The 21,017-nt window shown below is 36.9% G+C and overlaps 1 protein-coding gene across 2 annotated transcripts in view; it reads left to right on the forward strand.

Moving 5' to 3' along the window:
* Positions 1-21,017, forward strand: part of POLB (DNA polymerase beta) — a 28,334-nt gene that overhangs the window by 327 nt on the left and 6,990 nt on the right. Inside the window, exons 2-11 of one of the 2 annotated variants that reach the window (XM_080795883.1) lie at positions 227-284; positions 2,807-2,873; positions 6,260-6,334; positions 6,921-6,979; positions 9,269-9,318; positions 11,408-11,459; positions 13,139-13,193; positions 13,297-13,369; positions 19,206-19,276; positions 19,956-20,042. In XM_080795883.1, the coding sequence (XP_080652009.1) occupies positions 227-284; positions 2,807-2,873; positions 6,260-6,334; positions 6,921-6,979; positions 9,269-9,318; positions 11,408-11,459; positions 13,139-13,193; positions 13,297-13,369; positions 19,206-19,276; positions 19,956-20,042 (647 nt within the window). The remainder of the gene's footprint in view (positions 1-226; positions 285-2,806; positions 2,874-6,259; positions 6,335-6,920; positions 6,980-9,268; positions 9,319-11,407; positions 11,460-13,138; positions 13,194-13,296; positions 13,370-19,205; positions 19,277-19,955; positions 20,043-21,017) is intronic. The other variant, XM_080795884.1, reaches the window with a different exon arrangement.

The following is a 21,017-nucleotide window of genomic DNA, read 5'->3' on the forward strand; positions in this document are numbered from 1 at the left end:
CGGGTAGTCTTCCTTGCGGATCTTCCTTCGGCGCCCATTGCTGGCGGCTGAATGTCAGTCCGGCTGGGGATTCCTGTGTCACCATTTGGGCTGTCTTTGGCCTGGCCCGTGTACAAGCGGGGGTTCACTGTCTCCTAAAAAGGTGTTAGATCCCCTTCTGAAAAACTCAGCTCTCGTTTGTTTACTCGCGGTTCTTGTTCACCCCAGCCTCTTGTTGCCTTTGCAGAACTCGCAAACTTTGAGAAGAACGTGAACCAGGCAATCCACAAGTACAATGCTTACAGGTGGGACGGTGCAGCATTCTTCGGTAGCCCGAGTCCTGGGACGTGTGGCAGTTAACAGGGCCGAGGGGTTAGTGGGTATTTGGACCATATGCAAGAGGAGAAAAAAGCAAGAGCTGAGGGTATTGACTCTCTGGTGGTACCTTACTGCAAAATTTCAGGGATAATTTGGGCAGAACAATGTAGGATCATTTCTAATGAGTTCCCAGTTCTGACTGAAAATAGGCGTAGCTGATGTGTATTTTTCCCATTATCAGATGTGAATTGCTGATAATACAGTTTGATTTTAAGCCACAATGAAAGACAGCGGATGAGGTCTGGGCTGTGAAATAGATGTGATTCAAGGAATCATATCTCCATCTGGTTGGTGTTTGGCTGATTCTTGGATCCGCTCCTTTTCCAACTCACCAGCGCCCTCATGGTAGTCATTACTCCCACAACCGGTTACTTGTGCCCCTTAGCCTACAGACAGGTCTAAGTCCCTCAGCTCTTGAACGCAAAAACAAAGCAGTCTTAACTTCCCTCTGCCCTCTAGCTAGCTCCTGTCTGTTTCCTCCACTTTACAGTTAAACGTCTTGAATTATGTTTCTTGCTTCGATTTCCTCAGCCCTAGTCATTCATTATCTCACTGTGTTATAATTTCCATCCTGCCATTCTGAAAATGCTGTCACCTACATCTCACCTTATTGGACTTTCATTGGCATTTACCATTAGCTCATTCCAAAAGTCTTACTCTTGAATCCCATGATGGCACTCATATCTGTTTTTTGACCTCTTATATCTTCCTTTCAATGTTGGTAGTTCTGGAGGTCTGCCCTTAGTCCTTTTTTTTTTTTTTCTCGTTTTCATAGTTTCCTTGGCAATCTTACCGTTCCTGGCTTTGGATACTGGTTATGTCATTGACTCCAAATCTGTATCTCATTGGGCTTTTCTCAAGATTTTTAGGCCACTGTTACCTTTATCTTAATCTTTTCAAAATTGAACTCAACTCTCCCCTTCCCTTCCCATTCAACATAATTAAAAACTGATTATGCTCCTTTCTTTATCTGTCTTGACTGCCTGTTTAAAGTAATTGTACTGTTCATCCACACATTTGATTTAGAAATCAGAAAGATATTCAACTCTGTATTCTATTTAAGTTCAGAGAGGAGGTGTTTCGTTTTGAAGGAAACTGTCAGGGGATAAGTGAAAAGAAGAACAGTCTAGAGAAAGGAAACAAAATGTGCCAAAAGGCATTGAGATCTGAAGGAGTATAACATTTTTCTAGAAATCAGTAATTCACTTTGCCTGAGTGGGAGCTAAGTCTGGAAGAGCAGGTGTTGCCTACATGTACCCTGATTATACATTTCTCTTAATTGTGGCCAAAGTATTCTTTTGAAAATAGTTATCTGATCCTGTCATTCTTCCATATCAGATAACTAAATATTTCCCCTTTATCATGATAAAGCCCAAATACATTGTGGCATCCAGAAAGCCTTCCTGCTTTAATTCTTCTTTCCTTCAGGCTTTGCCTCATGATACCATTTGTCTGGAACTACTTGTCTTTACTGAAACAATTCCCTCAACAAACGGCCCTCAACCTACTTTTCCAGACTCATCAATGGTAATATGCTAATAGAGAAGTTGAAATCCAAATCTAAAGGTTTATATATATTAGAACAGACTACCCAGTATTTATGCTTGAGACTTAGATGTGCCCTGGCTTTTATCAGCATCACTGCTAAACTACATTTAGCGTGGAAATTATAGACAGGAGACCATCAGTGAGCTCCCAGGGTAAGCCCAGTGTGTCACCAGTTACTGAGCTGGATGTGTGTGGAGATGGGCAAGAATCAGGTCAGTGCTTTATGTGGCACAGAAGTGAGAGCAATGAAGAAAAAGAACATAAGTATAAGGACGCAGGGGAGTGCAGTTGCAGTTTTAAGCCATGAATTTAAAAACAGCCATCCAAGGGCAGCTGGGTGGCGCAGTCGGTTGAGCGTCTGACTCTTGGTTTCTGTTCAGGTTCTGGTCTCCGTCATGGGATCAAGTCCTGCTTAGGGCTCCAAGCTTAGAGGGTCGTCTGCTTGGGATTCTCTCTTGTCCACTGCCCCTCTCCACACACTTCTCTCTCTCTTGCTCTCTCTCCCCTCTCTAAAATAAAGAACTAAATCTTAAAAAACACCATCCTTAAGCCAGTTTGGTATCTAGTAATCCAAATATCACTAGGTGTCACATTTTTATGAGAGTTAGGAACAATCTAAAAACTAGCTTCATCCCAAAAAGGAAAGGCTACTGGTTTGCTGAATCTCCCTGGTTTTAAACATACAGGTAAAGTTATGTTATCCTCACATGTGAGGATTTTCAAGATACTTCTGAAGGTTATGCAAGTGGTCTGCCAGCTCCTCTTGAGTTTTTTTAAGTTTGACACAAAAGTGGAAAATTAGTTATGGTGATAAAAATTGAAGCTGCGTATTTGCTCGTGTGTATTCTAGTTTAAGAAAAATTAAGACCTCACTGGATTTCTTTTTTTATTCTCTTTATAGAAAAGCAGCATCTGTGATAGCAAAGTACCCGCACAAAATAAAGAGTGGAGCAGAAGCTAAGAAATTGGTAAGTTTAGTGAGCAAGGTGACTGAAGAGTTCACACATGCACAAATTTGGTGGATTCCCACAAAACTAAATTTGCCTCTCTGAAGCTGCTTGGACCCACACAGGCAGATTTCCCCACTCCTTTTGTCACCACATCTACCGCTGGGAAGGGTGTGGATTGAAATTTGCTTTAAGTATATGTAATTACAATTTTTTTCTATATCTTGCCATATATACATATACTCACGTTGAATTTCAACTTGAGTGTTAGTCCTCAAGAACCGTATAGTGACAGAATGGTATTGGCATGTCTGGTCTCTAGCTTTCTTTTTCTGATCCCCAGGTGTAGGAATTTATGTGAGTTAATGAGAATTGGTGTTCACAAAGAAATCTTACCTACTAATCACATAATTAAACCCCTTTGTATATTACCGCATGTAGCCCTCTTTGTAATTTTCTTAAAGCCCTGTATGCTGTGTCACAGTGTCATGGTTCCTAGAGGGTCACATGTCTTGGTAATTTACATTAATATTGCTAAGAATATCCTAGAAAAGCCTATCTATTGATAGATTATTCTCTTTCATCTAAATCTCACTAAAAGATTCTAAGTTCCTCAAAATTGTGGAATGTATCTTATTTATCTTTTGTTAAACATGTCAAACTGATGTGGCTTTTGATTAGTCTAGGTCCTGATAGTTACTGCCGCCTTCTGTTTTTCTTTACCCATTTGTGTTCACAAGTGGGTGTGTATGTAAACTTCAGAGTATGAATCCTAAGTATCCTTGTATTTTCACCTTTCAGGATCTTAAAATTACCATAAATCTTGTACATTTTATGATTGAGTGACAGGTTATCCACATTAATCATGTGTCACATCTTCATCTTGAATTATTAACTCGATGCTAATCATGCCCTGATATATAGGTTTTAAGTCCTTTGTGCTATAAACAGTTCTCAACATCAGTATATCCTCCCCAAATAGACTAGCCAAGGAAGATATAAATACATTGGATTTTAATTCTGAGTTTCTGTCTTGTGTCACCAGATTTCTGAGCTTGGTGAACTCATGCATTATTAACCTCCAGAGCCACTTCTGCTTCCATTCTGTTCTCCTTTTATCAATAATTGGATTTTCTTTTTGTGTTAATTGCAGGTAGCATACACACTTATTAGATTCAAACTTTTACAAGCTCTGATGCACTTTATGCCAAATCTGAGCCTATGGTATATCCCTAAAAAGAACACAAAAATGTCCGAAATTCCTTTTGCACAACACTGTACTTAATATGAAAATCTCATCATTGTTCCTTTCTACTATTTTATTAAGAATCACTGACCTACACTTTGGCACATGTGAGTGCTTCTCAGTAATTCTAGAAATCTGATATTTCCGGAATGAGTGTTTGCGTTTTAATCTTTAATATTAGGTTATAGAAAATAGCCTGGGCCTAAATTGCTTTAAGTCAGTATGTATCTTCTTATATAGGAAATGAGAAACCTGAGCAGTTTCCATTTTCTACTCGATTTTTCTTGCTAAGTCTTGTTCATTTCTGTCTGGTAATTGCTATTTTTAGAACTTGAATATGCATTAAGTAGTCTTGGAACACTTAAACATTAAATAAATCAAGAATATAGAAGGGTGAACTCGGGGCTAAGAGATAGTAGGACATATTGACGCATTTGAACATTTAGAGAGGGCCAACACCACCAAGAACGAACCCTAATGTAAACTTTGATGATGATATTTCAGTGTACGTTCATCAGTTATACCAAATGTAGCACTCTGGTGGGAAATGTTGATAATTGGCTAGGCTATGCATGTGTTGGGGCTGCGGGTATATGGGAATTGTGTACTTGTGGTCAGTTTTGCTGTGAACCCGTAACTACTCTAAAAAAGCCCTTATTTAAAGGAGAAGAGTAAAAATAAAAAGGAATAAAAAGTGAAAAACATGAAAAAGAGTTCAACTTCACTAATAATCAGAGTTGCAAATTAAAACAAGATGCTGTATGGTGCTATCAAACTATCAAATATAGTATACAGTATGGATAAAGATGTGGAAAAAGACATTCAGTTACTAATGATGGAAATCTTGGTTATTTCTAGCTTTGCTGGAGGATAATCTAGCAGAATGTTGGCAAAATGTATATATCCTTTGTCCTAGCAATTCCACTTTATCTTGAGGAATTTATTTTGAGGAAACCAGTAGAGATATATATATACGAGGATTCATTAGTTCATAATTTTTGAACACCAATATGCCAAGGTGCTGGGGGTAAACCAGTAAAAACCGGATCTCTGCTCTCATAGGGCATTCTAGAGCAGTGCTGTCCATTAACGGTAACCATGAGTGACATTTGGCCAGTGAGCTCTTGAAGTGTGGTTAAAGGGGACTGAGGAATGATTTTTTTTAATTTTAATAATGTAAACTTAAAATGTCCCATGAGGTGGCTGTCATGTTTGTGCAGTTCTAGAGCAGTATTCTCAAAGTGCTCTACCTAGACAGTAGCAGCATCACCTGGGAACTTGTTCGAACTGCAGCCTATTGGGGCACTTGGCTGACTGGTCAGTAGAGCATGTGACTCTTGATTTCAGGGTCGTGAGTTCAAGCCCCACCCTGGGTGTAGAGTTTACCTTAAAAAAATAAATAAATAAATAAATGCAACCCATTAAGCCAGAAATTCTAGGCATTCTGTGTTTTAACACATCCCCAAGGTGATGACAGTGCAAAAGCTTAAGAACCTCTGCTCTAGAGGAAGTTCATGACATTGTTATATCAGAACTTGTAAACTATCTAAATGTCTCTGGTAGTAGGATATGTGTTAAGTAAATTATGGTATAGTCATACAATGATATACCATGCAGCCATTAAAGATATTGAAGTTGTATTTATATATTGATACGGAAATTTGTGATGTATTTTAAGTTAAAAAAATGTACTTTACAAAGCAGAATGATTCTATTTTTGTAAGAAAAATATGTATATATACAAATATATATGTACATGCACATATAACTCTGCTTATGTATATAAGCAGAAAAGAAGTGTACAAAGCAGATGTTAGGTGATGAGATGACAGTTTATTTTAATTTTCAGGGCAATGAAATTAATAAATGATTTATATTTTTTCTATATGCAACTTTTTTCTAATTTTTCTACAACAAAAATTAATTTTTTAAAAAGTAAGTCATTTAGAATTGTTTTATTAGGGCTTCTCTTTTGTCATCGTTTAAGATTTTGTTGGGAGAATATGTATTTTCACCATAGTTCAATTTTTTGTGTCCTTTGTTTTAAAACTGGTCATGGGACTATCATTTTTTTTTATCATTTCTTACTTTTTACTTTATCTTTGAGTGATTTGGTAAGCATTATATTTATGTAAGTTTTATATTTTTAATTTTCCATTAGCCTGGAGTAGGAACAAAGATTGCTGAAAAGATTGATGAATTTTTAGCGACTGGAAAATTGCGTAAGCTGGAAAAGGTAAAGTTTTAACTTGTTTGCTTATTCAATTATAGTGTCTGCCTTTATAGCAGTTACCAGGTAGTGTCATTGCAGGGTGACTGATGTTATTTACCTGGTGAGACTAGGAGGGAAAAGAAGAGTGGAGTTTACGGCTTTAAGTGTTGTATTTTAAAAACTTTGAATATTGTTCCTGTAAAATACTTAGTTATTTTATGTGGCATTTTAGAGATTGTTAACATCTGTGCTAGAGTTAGCTCCTTATATTCAGTATCATTCAGAAGGCAGATTATAAGCTTTGATAAGACATTGTTATATTTTAGAATTTCTATTCTTAAACTCTCTGAAGCATTTTTATGGTTTTATTTCATCCTGATAATAATTCTACTACTTACAGTCTTTTATAAGTAAGCCTTTTTAAAGTATGGGATAAGGTAGAGATGAGACATCTTCATCTGCTTTGTTACTTACCTAGAACCATTGATGTTTATCCAGGCAAATGTAAATGGCTCTTCAGGTCTCTTAGCAGACTGGTACATTTCCAATAAGATCATTTAAGTTCTCAGAGCATTCCTAAGTCATTACTAGACTTTTTTTTTTCTTAAAGATTCGGCAGGATGACACGAGTTCATCTATCAATTTTCTGACTCGAGTTAGTGGCATTGGGTAAGAAATATTTTCTAAGCAGACACAGTAGTAGGGTTGGTTTTATTTTTTTTATGTGAACCAAAATAAGTACATGCTGTTTCTCTTCAGGACCTGTACCTTTTCTTTGTCCTTGTCTTTGCCCTTGACCATATAGTTCACTCTTCCATATCTTACGTGTCTGAGGCTGGTCTTTCTGGTGCTACCTCTACTTGAAAAGCCCATTCAAGGCAAATGTTACCTCCTTCGTAAAACCAGTTTAATTCCCCAGCCAGAAATAATCTCCTTCTGAACTCCACTAACACGTACATCTCACTCCCTGCAGATTATGCCTCTTTTGCCTCTCTGAGCATGACATTTATCTTAAGCATTTAAACTGTTTTTCCATAGCACCTAACATAGTGCCTTATAATTTTGGAACAAGCACCCAAGCATTTTTTTTAATTTTTTTTTTAAGATTTATTTATGTATTTATTTATTTGTCAGAGAGAGAGAGAGAGAGAGAGGAGCGAGAGTGAGCACAAGCAGACAGAGTGGCAGGCAGAGGCAGAGGGAGAAGCAGGCTCCCTGCTGAGCAAGGAGCCCGACGTGGGACTCGATCCCAGGATGCTGGGATCATGACCTGAGCCGAATGCAGCTGCTTAACCAACTGAGCCACCCAGGCGTCCCCCAAGCATTTTTTTTAATGAAGGAATCTTTATCTTAAAATTTGAGTTAGCACCAAAGCAGGCTTCTTGGAGACTTCTTGACAACATAAAGATTAACATTCAAACATTAAGGCTGTGGGGCACCTGGCAGGTTCAGTCAGTGGAGCATGTACCTCTTGATCTTGGGGTTGTAAATTTGAACCCCACATTGGGTGTAGAGATTGCTTAAAAAATAAAATCTTAGAAGAAAACCATTAAGGCTATAACGCTTTACTTAAGTCTCATCTTTATGGAATGAGGCAGTCTTTTTTTTTTTTAAAGATTTTTATGTATTTATTTGAGAGAGGCACAGAGAGAGAGAGGGAACACAAGCAGGGGGAGCGTGAGAGGGAGAAGCAGGCTTCCCACCAAGCGGAGAGCCTGATGCGGGACTCAATCCCAGGACCCTGGGATCATGACCTGAGCCGAAGGCAGATGCTTCATGACTGAGCCACCCAGGCACCCCGAGGCAGTCTTTTAGATATGTGGTGATTTTTCATTTAAAACATTTTGATGAAAGTTACTCTAAAATATACTAAATTTTTAAACTTCGTATACTGAAAATGAGCATGACTCCTTAGGGACTTAAGGCCATTCTAAAGTGTTAGAAGTTGTTTCAGAGAGCCTCTGTGTTATTATCCTCCTTTTCTAGCAAGAACACTGAATACAGAAAGTGGGATAACTGGCAGAGTCAGAATTAGAACCCATATTTGCTGACTCCCAATTCAGTTCTACTTCTTTTGTGCCACATTGCCTTTCTGCTATGAGTATCTGCTTTTGTATCACAGTTTCTGTACAAAGATACCTTGCCATTAAAATTTCAGTTTAGGGGTGCTGGGTGGCTCAGTCATTAAGCATCTGCCTTCGGCTCAGGTCATGATCCCAGGGTCCTGGGATTGAGTCCCTCATCAGGCTCCCCGCTTGGTGGGGAGCCTGCTTCTCCCTCTCACACTCCCCTGCTTGTGTTCCCTCTCTTGCTGTCTCTCCCTTCCTCCCTCCCTCTCTCTCTCTCTCTCTCTGTCAAATAAATAAATAAATAAATATTTAAAGATAAATAAATAAAAATAAAATTTCAGTTTAAATACCATTTCACAGGCCTTCCCTTGCTACCCAGTCTAAAGTAGGACCCATCCACTCTGTCACATTACCCTATTTTTAATTCATTTACCTGATATTTTTTTTGTTTGTTTATATACCTATTTATTTTTTTCTCTCTACTCACTGAAATGTAAGTAGGTAAGACCAAGGCACTTACTCGTCTTATTTCTGCTGTATTTTCAATGCCTAGAAGAGTTTCTGGCCCATAACAGGCCCTCAGTTAAACTCACTTGAATGGATGATCTGTTTTCCTGTGTGTATGTCTGTTTTATGAATAAAGTACATGTACATTATAACACCTAGCTGCTTAGATGTCTTTTTCATGTCCAGGTTCATGGTTCTTTTCCTAGATTGAGGCTTCAAGAATTCTTCTTTTTGGATAAAGTCACCAAAATAACCCCAACACTTTAGCAAGTCTTGTTTAGCTCCATAGTAACTCTTTGACAAGAGAAGACAGTAATAATACTGAGTTTCATTGATACTGAGTTTCACTTGATATTGAGATAATGCTTTTCTTTCATTGTAGTCCATCTGCTGCAAGGAAGTTTGTAGATGAAGGAATTAAAACATTGGAAGGTGAGTATGTACAGTAGGTCATCAATTCCAAGTCAGATATGCTCCTGAAGGATGGTTAATGCTCTAGCAAACTAGAACTTGAGAAACCTTTTCTCAACTAATAAAAAGGATGCTAAGATTTTCTTTTTAACTCTACAGTAGAGAATAGGTATAAAGTGTAGTTTTTATTCCTGTGTTTAACATGTTTATGTTTATAACTTAGAAGAAAATCAAGAAGAGCAAGAAGTGGCTTCTTGGTTTAGAATCATTTCATTTGCAGATTTTTAGATTTAAATTGCATTTGTTTCTCCAGTAAAATTTTGGACAACAGAATCCTACACATTGAGCCTGAAGGCCAAGTGATATATATTGAGAAAGATTCTGTAAGAGGCTTGCAGGTTTTATTGAAGGAATTTTTGCTTTCAAAAAAGTGATAAAAGTAGAGTCTAAGTCAAGTAATTATAAAGCCTTTTCCTTAAACCTAGCAATCCTTTGAATATAAGTTATTTCTTCATACTCTTAGGGGTATACTATAGATGGAGATAGAAATAGAGATTTGTTGCAGTATATCTGTGACATTTGGGGTTTATTTGTGAATTCAATTATTTGTACCCAAATGGTTAAGTGGACAGATTTCTAGGGACTGATCTGGGTTTGAATCCATTCTCCACCACACTTGATTAGAATGGATGACTAGGATGCTTTGGTTTCTTAGCTACAGAATGCTATCATAATTTCTGCCTCACATGGCTTAATGCAGTAATGTATGAAAAGCACTTAGTGGACAATGGTTGGTACCTAGTAAGTACTTACAAATAGTAACTGACCCTTAAGAGGTGTGATTAATTAGTAACACTTAAAGTTAAGAATTTGTGTGAGTCCTATAACTAGAGAATGAGCTCTATACTGTGTTTGTGTCTCAGAAGAAAAGGTTTGTGCTTCTCTGCCTGTGGCATATTTGGTTTATCTGAGTGAAATACTGGCCAAAGGAGTCAAGAATTTGTTTCCTAAAAGTTGCATACCTTGGAAGTGTCAGAGATCTGCTGTAACGGTTTTTACATTATTTCACAGTTCACGGATATAACATCTGTGTCATTATTTCCATTGCATTTTTAGTGTTTACTGTGTACATACAGCTCTGAGAAATATTAAGTGCTCCATGTATCATAAAGATGCTTATTTCTCTCCATTTTATATCTCCAGAGAGAATTTATGTTTGTGAATATGTAAAGGTGACCACAGATAGGAACTGCTTTGGGAGCATACAGTCTTACTCCCATACTCATGCCCAGGAAAGGAACATCCAGGTGGAATTAAGTGACTTTTGTTTATTTATTTTTAAAGATTTATATTTTTATTTATTTGAGAGAGAACGAGAGGTAGTAAGTGCACACAAACAGGGAGGGACATATGCAGAGGGAGAGAAGCAGATCCCTACTGAGCACAGAGCCCCAAATGGGGCTTCATCTCAGCACCCTGAGATCATGACCTGAGCCGAAAGCAAGAGTTGGGGGCTTAACCGACTGAGCCACACAGGCATCCTTAAGTCACTTTTAGATTTAATGTATGATGTTATGATGTGACGGTTTTTAAATAATGAAAATAATACCTCTCCTTTCAACAGAATTTTAAGCACAGTGCCTGCACAAGTTATTACTCAATAAATACTAATCGAATGAAGGAGTGAATGAATGAACAGCAGATGGGCAATATAAATACTTATTCATAAAACATTCAAAAGTTGTGGTTGCTACTGCTGTTACTGTAAGTTAGCAATGTGAGTTTTTATAAGGCTGCCTTTTACTGTAGATAGTGTATTGTGGTATGATCCTGATATGTTTTATCTATTATTCTGTGTAACTATAATTGAAATTTTGATTCAGTAAGTAAAAATGATCATGAAATCAACTGTTCGATTTTAACTACATTGATTTGAAGAACATTTTATCTAGTTCTTAATATCTGAATTTTTTTTCTTTTTTTCTTATCTTTTCAAAGTCATTTCAGCGTATTTTCCTAGTAGTTCTTTGTAAAAAGAATCACAAAATTCAGCGACTTCTTCCCAAAAGTATTTAAATTAGCACCTCAACTTTATGTGTCTTCTGTACAGATCTCAGAAAAAATGAAGAAAAGTTGAACCATCATCAACGAATTGGGTTGAAGTAAGATAGCAAATTTTCTTTTCTTTTGATGCCTGAGACGTAAAAGTAAAATTTCTTATAGCCATTTTTCCATACACCACAATAATTCTTCAAATTTAACTAAACACGACCTTTTCTCTATTCAGGAATGCTAAGATTTGTTGCAGACTTTGATAGATAATATGCCTGTTTTCACACGTTTTGTTATTACCTTCTGTTTGTTTTCTTGTTTTGAGTATTTCCCTCATTCTCTTGACTTTAGTGAAGAACTTCCTCTTAAAGCATATAGGACTGAGTATATCAGTCATTCAGCGGGTGTTTATTTTGTGCTTAAACATTGTAGAAAGCACTGCATTAGGTCCGGGGTAAGGAAATAAACAGGGTCAATAAAGCTCTTAAGAAGTTTCGAGTCTTCCTGAGAAGCTAGGACATGAACATGGAATGCTAAATTAAAAACAGAAAAAGAAAAAAAAACCCAAACATCTAAATAACAGTGTGGGAATAACTAGTAGGAATGTTGTATCTCAGCATCTATAATTATCTCATGTGCTGGATACCATCTGGAACCGCTTTTCTAATTGATTTTTTCTAATGCATCGTACATAAACATGTCCCTTAAACTTAAGACACTGCTCTTCCAAGACTTGGAGCCAGTAGGGGACCAGGATGTTCTCACTGTCCTTGCATTTATGTAATGGAGATCTTCTGAAGAACTTGGTTGTTGTGAGAATGACTTTTGATCCAATGCTTTATCATTTTAGTTATTTCATACTGAGATATTTTTACAACAGCCTTATTGAAATACTCATATATCATACGATTCACCCATTTAACGTGTACAGTTCCATGGTTTTTAGTATATTCAGAGAGCTGTACAACCATTACTGGAGTTGATTTTTTTTTTTTAAAGATTTTATTTATTTGACAGAGATCACAAGTAGGCAGAGAGACAGGCAGAGAAAGAGAGGAAGGGAAGCAGGCTCCCCGCTGAGCAGAGAGCCCGATGCAGGGCTCGATCCCAGGACCCTGAGATCATGACCTGAGCCGAAGGCAGAGGCTTTAACCCACTGAGCCACCCAGGAGCCCCCTGGAGTTGATTTTAGAACATCTTTGTTTATCCCAAAAAGGCCATATCTGTTGGCCTTCACTCCCCATTTCTCCCCAGCTGCCCTTCTCTGTCCCTGTTTGCTTCTGACAACCCACTAAGGTACTTTTTATCAATATAGATTTGCCTTTTCTGGACATTTCATATAAATGAAATCATACAATATATAGTTTTTTGACTGGCATGTTTCACTTAGCCTAATGTTACCTGGATAATGTTTTAAAATAAAATTTTGCAGGATATAAGAGCAATAAACTGTAAGCCCTTGACTTGCCAGTAGGGAGCAGACTAATTTGGAAACATACTAATTTAAATATATTTATTTACTCTTGGTATATGAAGGTGAAGTTTACTTAAAATAAGTTTAGATGGAGTATCTGGAATATCATAAAGGATGGCACTTAAAAATTTTGGGCTAAGTTAAGAAATAAACCTATTCCCATCCCCCAGTTTTACTGTTATCTTCTTACTGAACTTCAGTCTTGATTTTTGAATGATCTGCTGGTATAAGGGCACTTGATATAGTAGGCAATTTACTTTTTAAGAAGATTTAAATTTCACAAAAATCTTTTGTCTACTTATTCTGTCTTTATAGATATTTTGAGGACTTTGAGAAAAGAATTCCTCGGGAAGAGATGTTACAAATGCAAGTAAGAGTGTGCTAAATTTAAATTGTATTCTTTGATTAGAATTGAGAATGTCACTTGGTGAAAAGCCATTTTTAGAATACTGACTTAATTTTTTTTCTATTAGGATATTGTACTAAATGAAGTTAAAAAAGTGGATTCTGAATACATTGCTACAGTCTGTGGCAGTTTCAGAAGAGGTAACATACTTCTTAATCTTAGGTTATTCATGCCTTGATGTTAAAATTGCCTAATGTGTACAAAAAAATGGATCAAAGAGATGTAATTTGTGTTACTTCATGTTACTAAGACCCAGTAGCATGTTAATTAAGTTTATTTGTCTATAGATAGGAATATGTATTAGAAATGAAAGGAAATTCATCCTGATTTTATTATAGGATATTTTAATGACTAGTTTTAATAAATTTTATAGGATAATTTTATGTATATTAAAATCCTAAGAGTGAGCTGTGGGTAGGTGGTGGGGTGTTTTGTGGGTTTTTTTACTTTTTTTATTTTCTGAGTTTTCTGTAATGGATCTAAAAATAATGTCACTGAAACACTGGTTCCAAACCAGTTCTCTCAACAACCAGGTCCTTCGGAAGATATCCTTTTGATGTGTAAATACAAGCTAAGTGAGAACCTAGAGAATCCTGGTTTCTTACTGGCTCAAAATTTGGAAGGGTAACATAATTTTAAAATGTTAACTTTAAAAATCGAAATACAAAAACTTGATTTAAAACTTTTGGCATAGATATCTGACTGAATCTCTGGCCACCTTTGGAGTTTCACTTAGGCAGTAGATGATGAGCTATCACAAATTCCCGGGGTAGCTGCTGTAAGAATCTGGAGTTAGGGAGAAAAAGTGCTAAATCCATAATTGCTAATAAGTAGAAAGAACATTGAACTGGGGCCTAAGGAACTGGGTCCTGAGGCCAAATCTACTGTCACTGTAGATTGAAGTCTCTCTCTCCACATTCTGTTTTTCATATTTGCAAAAGAGAGGATTAAAGTTAACCAGTTGTCAAGTCTTTCTGTGCATCAAAAATACCTAGAAAGGGGCGCCTGGGTGGCTCAGTGGGTTAAAGCCTCTGCCTTTGGCTCAGGTCATGATTCCAGGGTCCTGGGATCGAGCCCCGCATCAGGCTCTCTGCTCCGCAGGGAGCCTGCTTCCTCGTCTCTCTCTGCCTGCCTCTCTGTCTACTTGTGATCTTTGTCACATGAATTAAAAAAAAAAATTGTGAATGAGACCAACATGACTTTTTACTTCATGGATCTGCTAAAAAGAAAACCACAGGCCCAAAATGGCATTGTAGTCTGGGCCCAAGGGTGCAGGGCGCCTGGGTGGTGGTGGTGGGGGGTCCCAAACAGAAGGTTCAGCCACTCACCTCTGACAAAATACAAAGGCAGAGAGATGAGTGGTGATGCAACCAGAAAGGAATTTCTTTCCGGGAGGCCAGCCCTGGAGGGGCAGTAGACTAATATCTCAAAGACTTGTCTCCAAAGGGCTGAAAATCCTTCAGGGCTTATATAAGGAGAATGTGGGGCAAATATCCATGGGTACGTGCGGGTGGCCAGTAGAGGTCAGGTCCGCTGATCCTTGTCTTGGTTTTAATCCCATGTTGTCTTGCTGTTGTCTGGGCAACTGTTATTGCTTGAGGGGTAGTTTTGGTCCCCATCATGGGATGCTGTGCCTGAGTTAAGAGATAAGCTGGAAAGAAAAACTTAGCCAGAAAGGGGCGCCTGGGTGGCTCAGTGGGTTAAAGCCTCTGCCTTTGGCTCAGGTCATGATTCCAGGGTCCTGGGATCGAGCCCCGCATCAGGCTCTCTGCTCCGCAGGGAGCCTGCTTCCTCGTCTCTCTCTGCCTGCCTCTCTGTCTACTTTTGATCTCTCTGTCAAATAAATAAATAAAATCTTAAAAAAAAAAATACCTAGAAAGTTAAAAAAAAATACACATTGTTATATCCTGCTACAAACCTACTAAATAAGAATCTTCTTAGGGTGGGGCCTTGGAATCTAAATTTTTCAAAACACAGACGTGGATATACAGCAAGCCAAAAGCATGCTCAGTTGAAGATGACTGCCTTTCTGGATTTCCATATTTCTGTTTTATTTTTACTTTCATTATTTTGTTATTATCATTTTTACTTTTATTATTATTTTATTACTGTATTATTACTTTTATTATTTATTATTATATGGTTGCATGCTTTAATATAAAAAGGGTATACACTAAGAATCTGCCTTCTTACCTGTCCTAGTTCACTCTCCCCACTCCCTCCCACCACTGTCCTATAAATGATCACTTTCTTGTGTGTTCTTTCAGTGGTTTTACATGTAAACATAAATAAATAAATGTGAATATACATTGTTTTTTCCCATTTTTAAATTTTTATTTATTTAAAAAATTTTTATTATTGAAGTATACCTGACACGTAGTGTTACATTAGTTTCAGGCATACAGCATAGGGATGACAATTCTGTACACTACACCATGCCCACCACAATAAATGTAGTCACCATACAATGTTAATGTGATATTGTGTTAACTATGATGTACTTTTCATCCCCATGACTTACTTATTTTATGATTGGAAGTGTGTATTTCCTAATCCCCTTCACTTATTTTATCCATTCCCTACCTACCCCCACCTCTGGCAACTACTAGTTTTCTGTACTTATAAGCCAGTTTCTGTTTTGTTTATATTTGGTTTGTTTTTTAGGTTCCACAGATAAGTGAGTCATGTGGTATTTTGGTTTCCCTGTCAGACTTATTTCACTTAGCATAATACCTTCTAGGTGCCCCCCCTATGTTGTCACAAATGACAAGATCTCATCCCTTTTTATGGCTGAGTAATACTCCATTGTAAATTTGTAGCACATCTTCTTTATCCAGTGCATATACATTCCTGTTGTCCTCTTCCCCCTTTCTTTCACAAAAGTAACATAATATATACACAGTACTGTGCCTTATTTCTTTCACTTAAAAATACATCTTAGAAATCTTTCCACATCAGTATGTAGAGAGCATCCTTATTCTTTTTTATAGCTACATAACATTTGGTTATGTGGATGTTCCATACTTTATCTGTTCCTTTGTTAATAGATTCTTGGATTGTTTTCCTTTTTTTGCTAAATAATTGTTTTGCTTTTTAAATGGATAGAGTAATACATTTTTGGTGATAGGTAGATGGTAAAAGACACAACTTTTAAGAGAAAGAAATGAAAAGAAGACAAAATTATTTTCTTAAAATAGCTTCCATGAATGTGCTGGGATCAGCACACATTGAATCTAGTCGTCTTTGTGTTTAAATATCTGGTTAAACATTATTGATGTATAAGATGGTGGTCTAGAGACACTGCCATGACTTCGGTGACCAAAAACATGTTTTACGGGGCGCCTGGGTGGCTCAGTGGGTTAAGCCTCTGCCTTCAGCTCAGGTCATGATCTCAGGGTCCTGGGATCGAGTCCCACATTGGGCTCTCTGCTCCGAAGGGAGCCTGCTTCCTCCTCTCTCTCTCTCTGTCTCTCTGCTTGCCGCTCTGCCTACTTGTGATCTCTCTGTCAAATAAATAAATAAAAATCTGGGACCCCTGGGTGGCTCGGTTGGTTGAGCGGCTGCCTTCGGCTCAGGTCATGATCCCAGCGTCCTGGGATCGAGTCCCAAATCGGGCTCCTTGCTCGGCGGGGAGCCTGCTTCTCCGTCTGCCTCTGCCTACCACTCTCTGCCTGTGCTCGCTCGCTCTCTCTCTCTAACAAATAAATAAATTTTTTAAAAAATTTTAAAAAATAAAAATCTGTTTAAAAAAACAACATGTTTTACTTATATGTAAGTGACAAATCACTAAATTCTACTCCTGAAACTAAAACTACACTTTATGTTAACTAATTTGAATTTATTTATTTATTTTAAAGATTTTATATATTTATTTGACAGACACAGCAAGAGAGGGGACACAAGCAGGGGGAGTGGGAGAGGAAGAAGCAGGTTCCCACTGAGCAGGGAACCTGATGCAGGCCTTGATCCCAGGACCCAGGATCATGATCTGAGCCAAAGGCAGATGCTTAACAACTGAGCCACACAGGCACCCCAGCTAACTTGAATTAAGTAAAATCTTGGAAGGAAAAAAAAAATGTTTTACGTGTATTATACTTCTAAAAATGCAAAGAAAGGAAATGTATTATTTTATGCCAGCTGTGTGACAGGTCCTATTCTAGATGCTTTCACATATGTTTTTAGTTGCACAATGGCCTATAGAATGGTTTTTACTAGTTTATAGACAGAAAAACTGAGATTTAGAGGAATATACAGTCCTTATTTGCAGTGTTGAAAAAAATTTAAAGTGAAAAAAATCTATTTAAATGGAGACAACATTTCATAATATTATAATAAAAGAAAGTATAAACAATTTTATGTAATCTTCCCAAAGTTATGTGATTGTAGAGTAGGGGATCAGAACAAAAATCTGTCATTATAAAATGCTATATTCTTTATTTGTAAGATTTTATTTATTTATTTATTTGAGATAGAGCTAGGGGCAGAGGGAGAGGGAGAGGGAGAAGCAGACTCCCCACTAAACAGGGAGCCTGATGTGGGGCTCCATTCCAGGACCCTGAGATCATGACCAGAATTGAAAGCAGATGCTTAACTGACTGAGCCACTCAGGTGCCCCTCAAATACTATATTCTTATCCATGATACCATAATAGTAATTTTTTTACCAGTATCCATTAAATGAACTCGGTCATAAGAATTGAAATGGATTTTCTGATGAATCTTCACAGGGTTAGGACATATTGTTTAATTTGAGGTTTTCATATATATAGTGTTCATAGGTGTATTTTAAAGCTTTTTTTTAAAAGTTTTAAATTTATATTATATTATTATATTTAATGTTATTTAAATATTTATATTTAATATTTAAATATTATATAATAAAACTAGATGTTATATTATCCAAGTATAATACACAGTTATTTTCAGGTGTACAATTTAATGATTCAATAATTCTGTACACTTCTCAGACCTCATCATGATTCCCTTCACCTATTCCACCCATCCCCACCTACCCATGTCCTCTCTGGCAACCACTATGTTTAAGAGTTTGGTTTTTTCCTTTGTCTGCCTTGCTTCTTAAGTTCCGCATTAAGAGTGAAATCATATGGTATTTGTCTTTCTGTGGCTGACTTATATCAGTTAGCATAATATACTCTACATCCATCCATGTTGTTGCAGATGGTAAGATTCATTGTTTTTTTTAATGGCTGGGTAATATTCCATTGTGTGTATATATACCACATCTTCTTTATCCATTCATCTATCCATGGATAGATGGTCCCCTGTCTTGGCTATTGTAAATCATGCTGCAGTAAACATAGGAGTGCATGTATCTTTTTGAATTAGTGTTTTTATTTTCTTTGGGTAAATATGTAGTAGTGGAATTCCAGGATCATATGGTAGTTCTATTTTTAATTTTGGGGGGAACCTCCATACTGTATTCCAGAGTGGCTGCAGCAGTTTGCATTCTCACCAACAGCACGAGAAGGGCTCCTCCTTTCTCCATATCCTCATCACCAACACCTGTTGGTTCTAATGTTGTTGATGTTGGCTGTTCTGACAGGTGTAAGGTGGTAGCTCATTGTGGTTTTAATTTGCATTTCCGTGATGATGAGCATTTTTTCATGTGTCTGTTGGCCATTTGAATGTCATCTTTGCAAGAATGTTGTTTTTAAATGTCTTAATCCATTATTGAGTAATTATTTAGGTGCATTTTTAATACATTTAGCAATTGCCTATAATGCATATCTAATGCCAATTACTGTTATTATCCCAGATTCTTCTGTTTACATCAGTATACCTGAATAGTTGGACAGGAAATTGAAATCTTGTAACTAATTGTGAATATGAAGTACAGTGAAAAAGAAAGTTAGGCTATAAGAAGTAAGGCTTCTCAATGTGACCTCACTTTGGTTCTGTTTGCCTAACTGATAGATTTATGTGGAGAGAATTCCATTCATATTTTTTATTATCATAGGCGCAGAGTCCAGTGGTGACATGGATGTTCTTCTGACCCATCCAAGCTTTACCTCTGAATCAACCAAACAGGTACCACAGAATTTATAATCAAATGTGCTAAGTGTTACACAACAGTGAATATCATTTTCAAAATGATAATTAGATATTTCAGAATGAATTTTTGTTTTAGTCTTTCTGAAAAATCAGTGTAAGTGCTTTGTACCGACTGAATTTTGTAAAAGGCCAAGTAGTGGTTGACAGGGATATACAGTGGTGTTCTACAAGGAATGGAGGGAGTAGTCTGATTTTGGAAAAACAAAATGAAATTTAGTAAAACATTTCCAGAAGTATTTATTGTCTTTCATGGATATTTTAGAAATATCCAGTATAATATTCAGGTTTTCATTAAGGGGATATTTTTCTATTAAACAATATTAAGAAACTGTATTCCTATTTAAAAACCCATGAAGGGAAAACATTTTTGATTTTAGGATATATACCTTTTAAAGATGAAGCAGCTAACTTTTTTATTTAATGACACAGATAAACACAGATGATGTCTATTTGGGGGTATCATGATATTGGTGAAGAATGATGGTTCCTAAAAAGATGTTTCATTTGATAAGTGAATTTTGTGTTAGAAGAAAAAAGTACTTAGAGGGAAACTAGGCATTTCTCCATAGATAATCAGAAAACTCTCGTTAAAAATGTTTTCTTGGTATAAAAGAGTAATTGTTCTTTTTCTTGTTTCCTATTTATGTTTCCACAGCCAAAGCTGTTACATCGTGTTGTGGAGCAGTTACAAAAGGTCCATTTTATTACAGATACTCTGTCAAAAGGTGAAACAAAGTTCATGGTAAGTACTCGTTTGAATTAACAGTTCTGGGAAAAACCTTGGAAACTGGTCAGTACCTAGTCTGAGTATGTGACCTCACCGCATCTTAGCGTTACAGTCAATAAATAGGATATCCGTGAGAATTTATAGAAAGAAGACTTAACAGGATGCTAATCTCAGAATATTTTAGTAAAGAATTTTGTTTTAAATGCCCCACTTTGTAAATAATCTGTGCCATTGGAATACATAATTAGGCATAATCTACTCTTTTTAAAAATTTCTGTAAATGACTTTGATGCATCATAAGTTTTCCTTAAAATAGCAAATGTTCTCATATTCTCTGACTCAGAATTCTTCAGTACATGAGGTTAGAATTGTCTGAAGAATATTAATATGTTACAACACCAAAGAAAGAAAAGAAATCGGGGTATGTGATACAGACGAGTTCTGTGGCACGGTAAGCAGAGGAATTAATTGGAGCGGGATGCTCGCCGAGATTTTCCCAGTGACACCCATCATGATGAACTGTTTAAAATCCTGTAATCTTCCTAGGAGATAAAGCTTTGAAGATTCAAGACAAATGCCAAATGCATTAAAAAAAGGTTAATAAATGTCCCTGCATAAAAACTGACAGGAAGGCAAATGGCAATCTAGGACTATGGTTAATAATTACCTTTATTCTACCGCTCACTGAAATTTGTACTTTGAGTCCCCATTTTCCCAAGTTCTTTGAGTGAAATGGAAAGAGACTGTGCTTTGGGGGAACGGACATGCTAATATTAGCCTGAGTCTTACTGCATGGATTTGACAGTGCTTTTGGCTTAAAAGTAGAAGATGGTTGATATAGATGATTGAAATATCATGTCTTTCAGAAAGTAGAATATAGTGCCTGCCAGGGGCCTATGGGGAAGGGGAAGAGGGAGTTACTATGTAATAGATACAGAGTTTCAGTTGGGGAGGATGAAAAGTTTGGGAGGCCAATGCTGGTGGTAGTTG

Source organism: Martes martes (assembly GCF_963455335.1).
Source record: "Martes martes genome assembly, chromosome: 2".
Taxonomy (NCBI): domain Eukaryota; kingdom Metazoa; phylum Chordata; class Mammalia; order Carnivora; family Mustelidae; genus Martes; species Martes martes.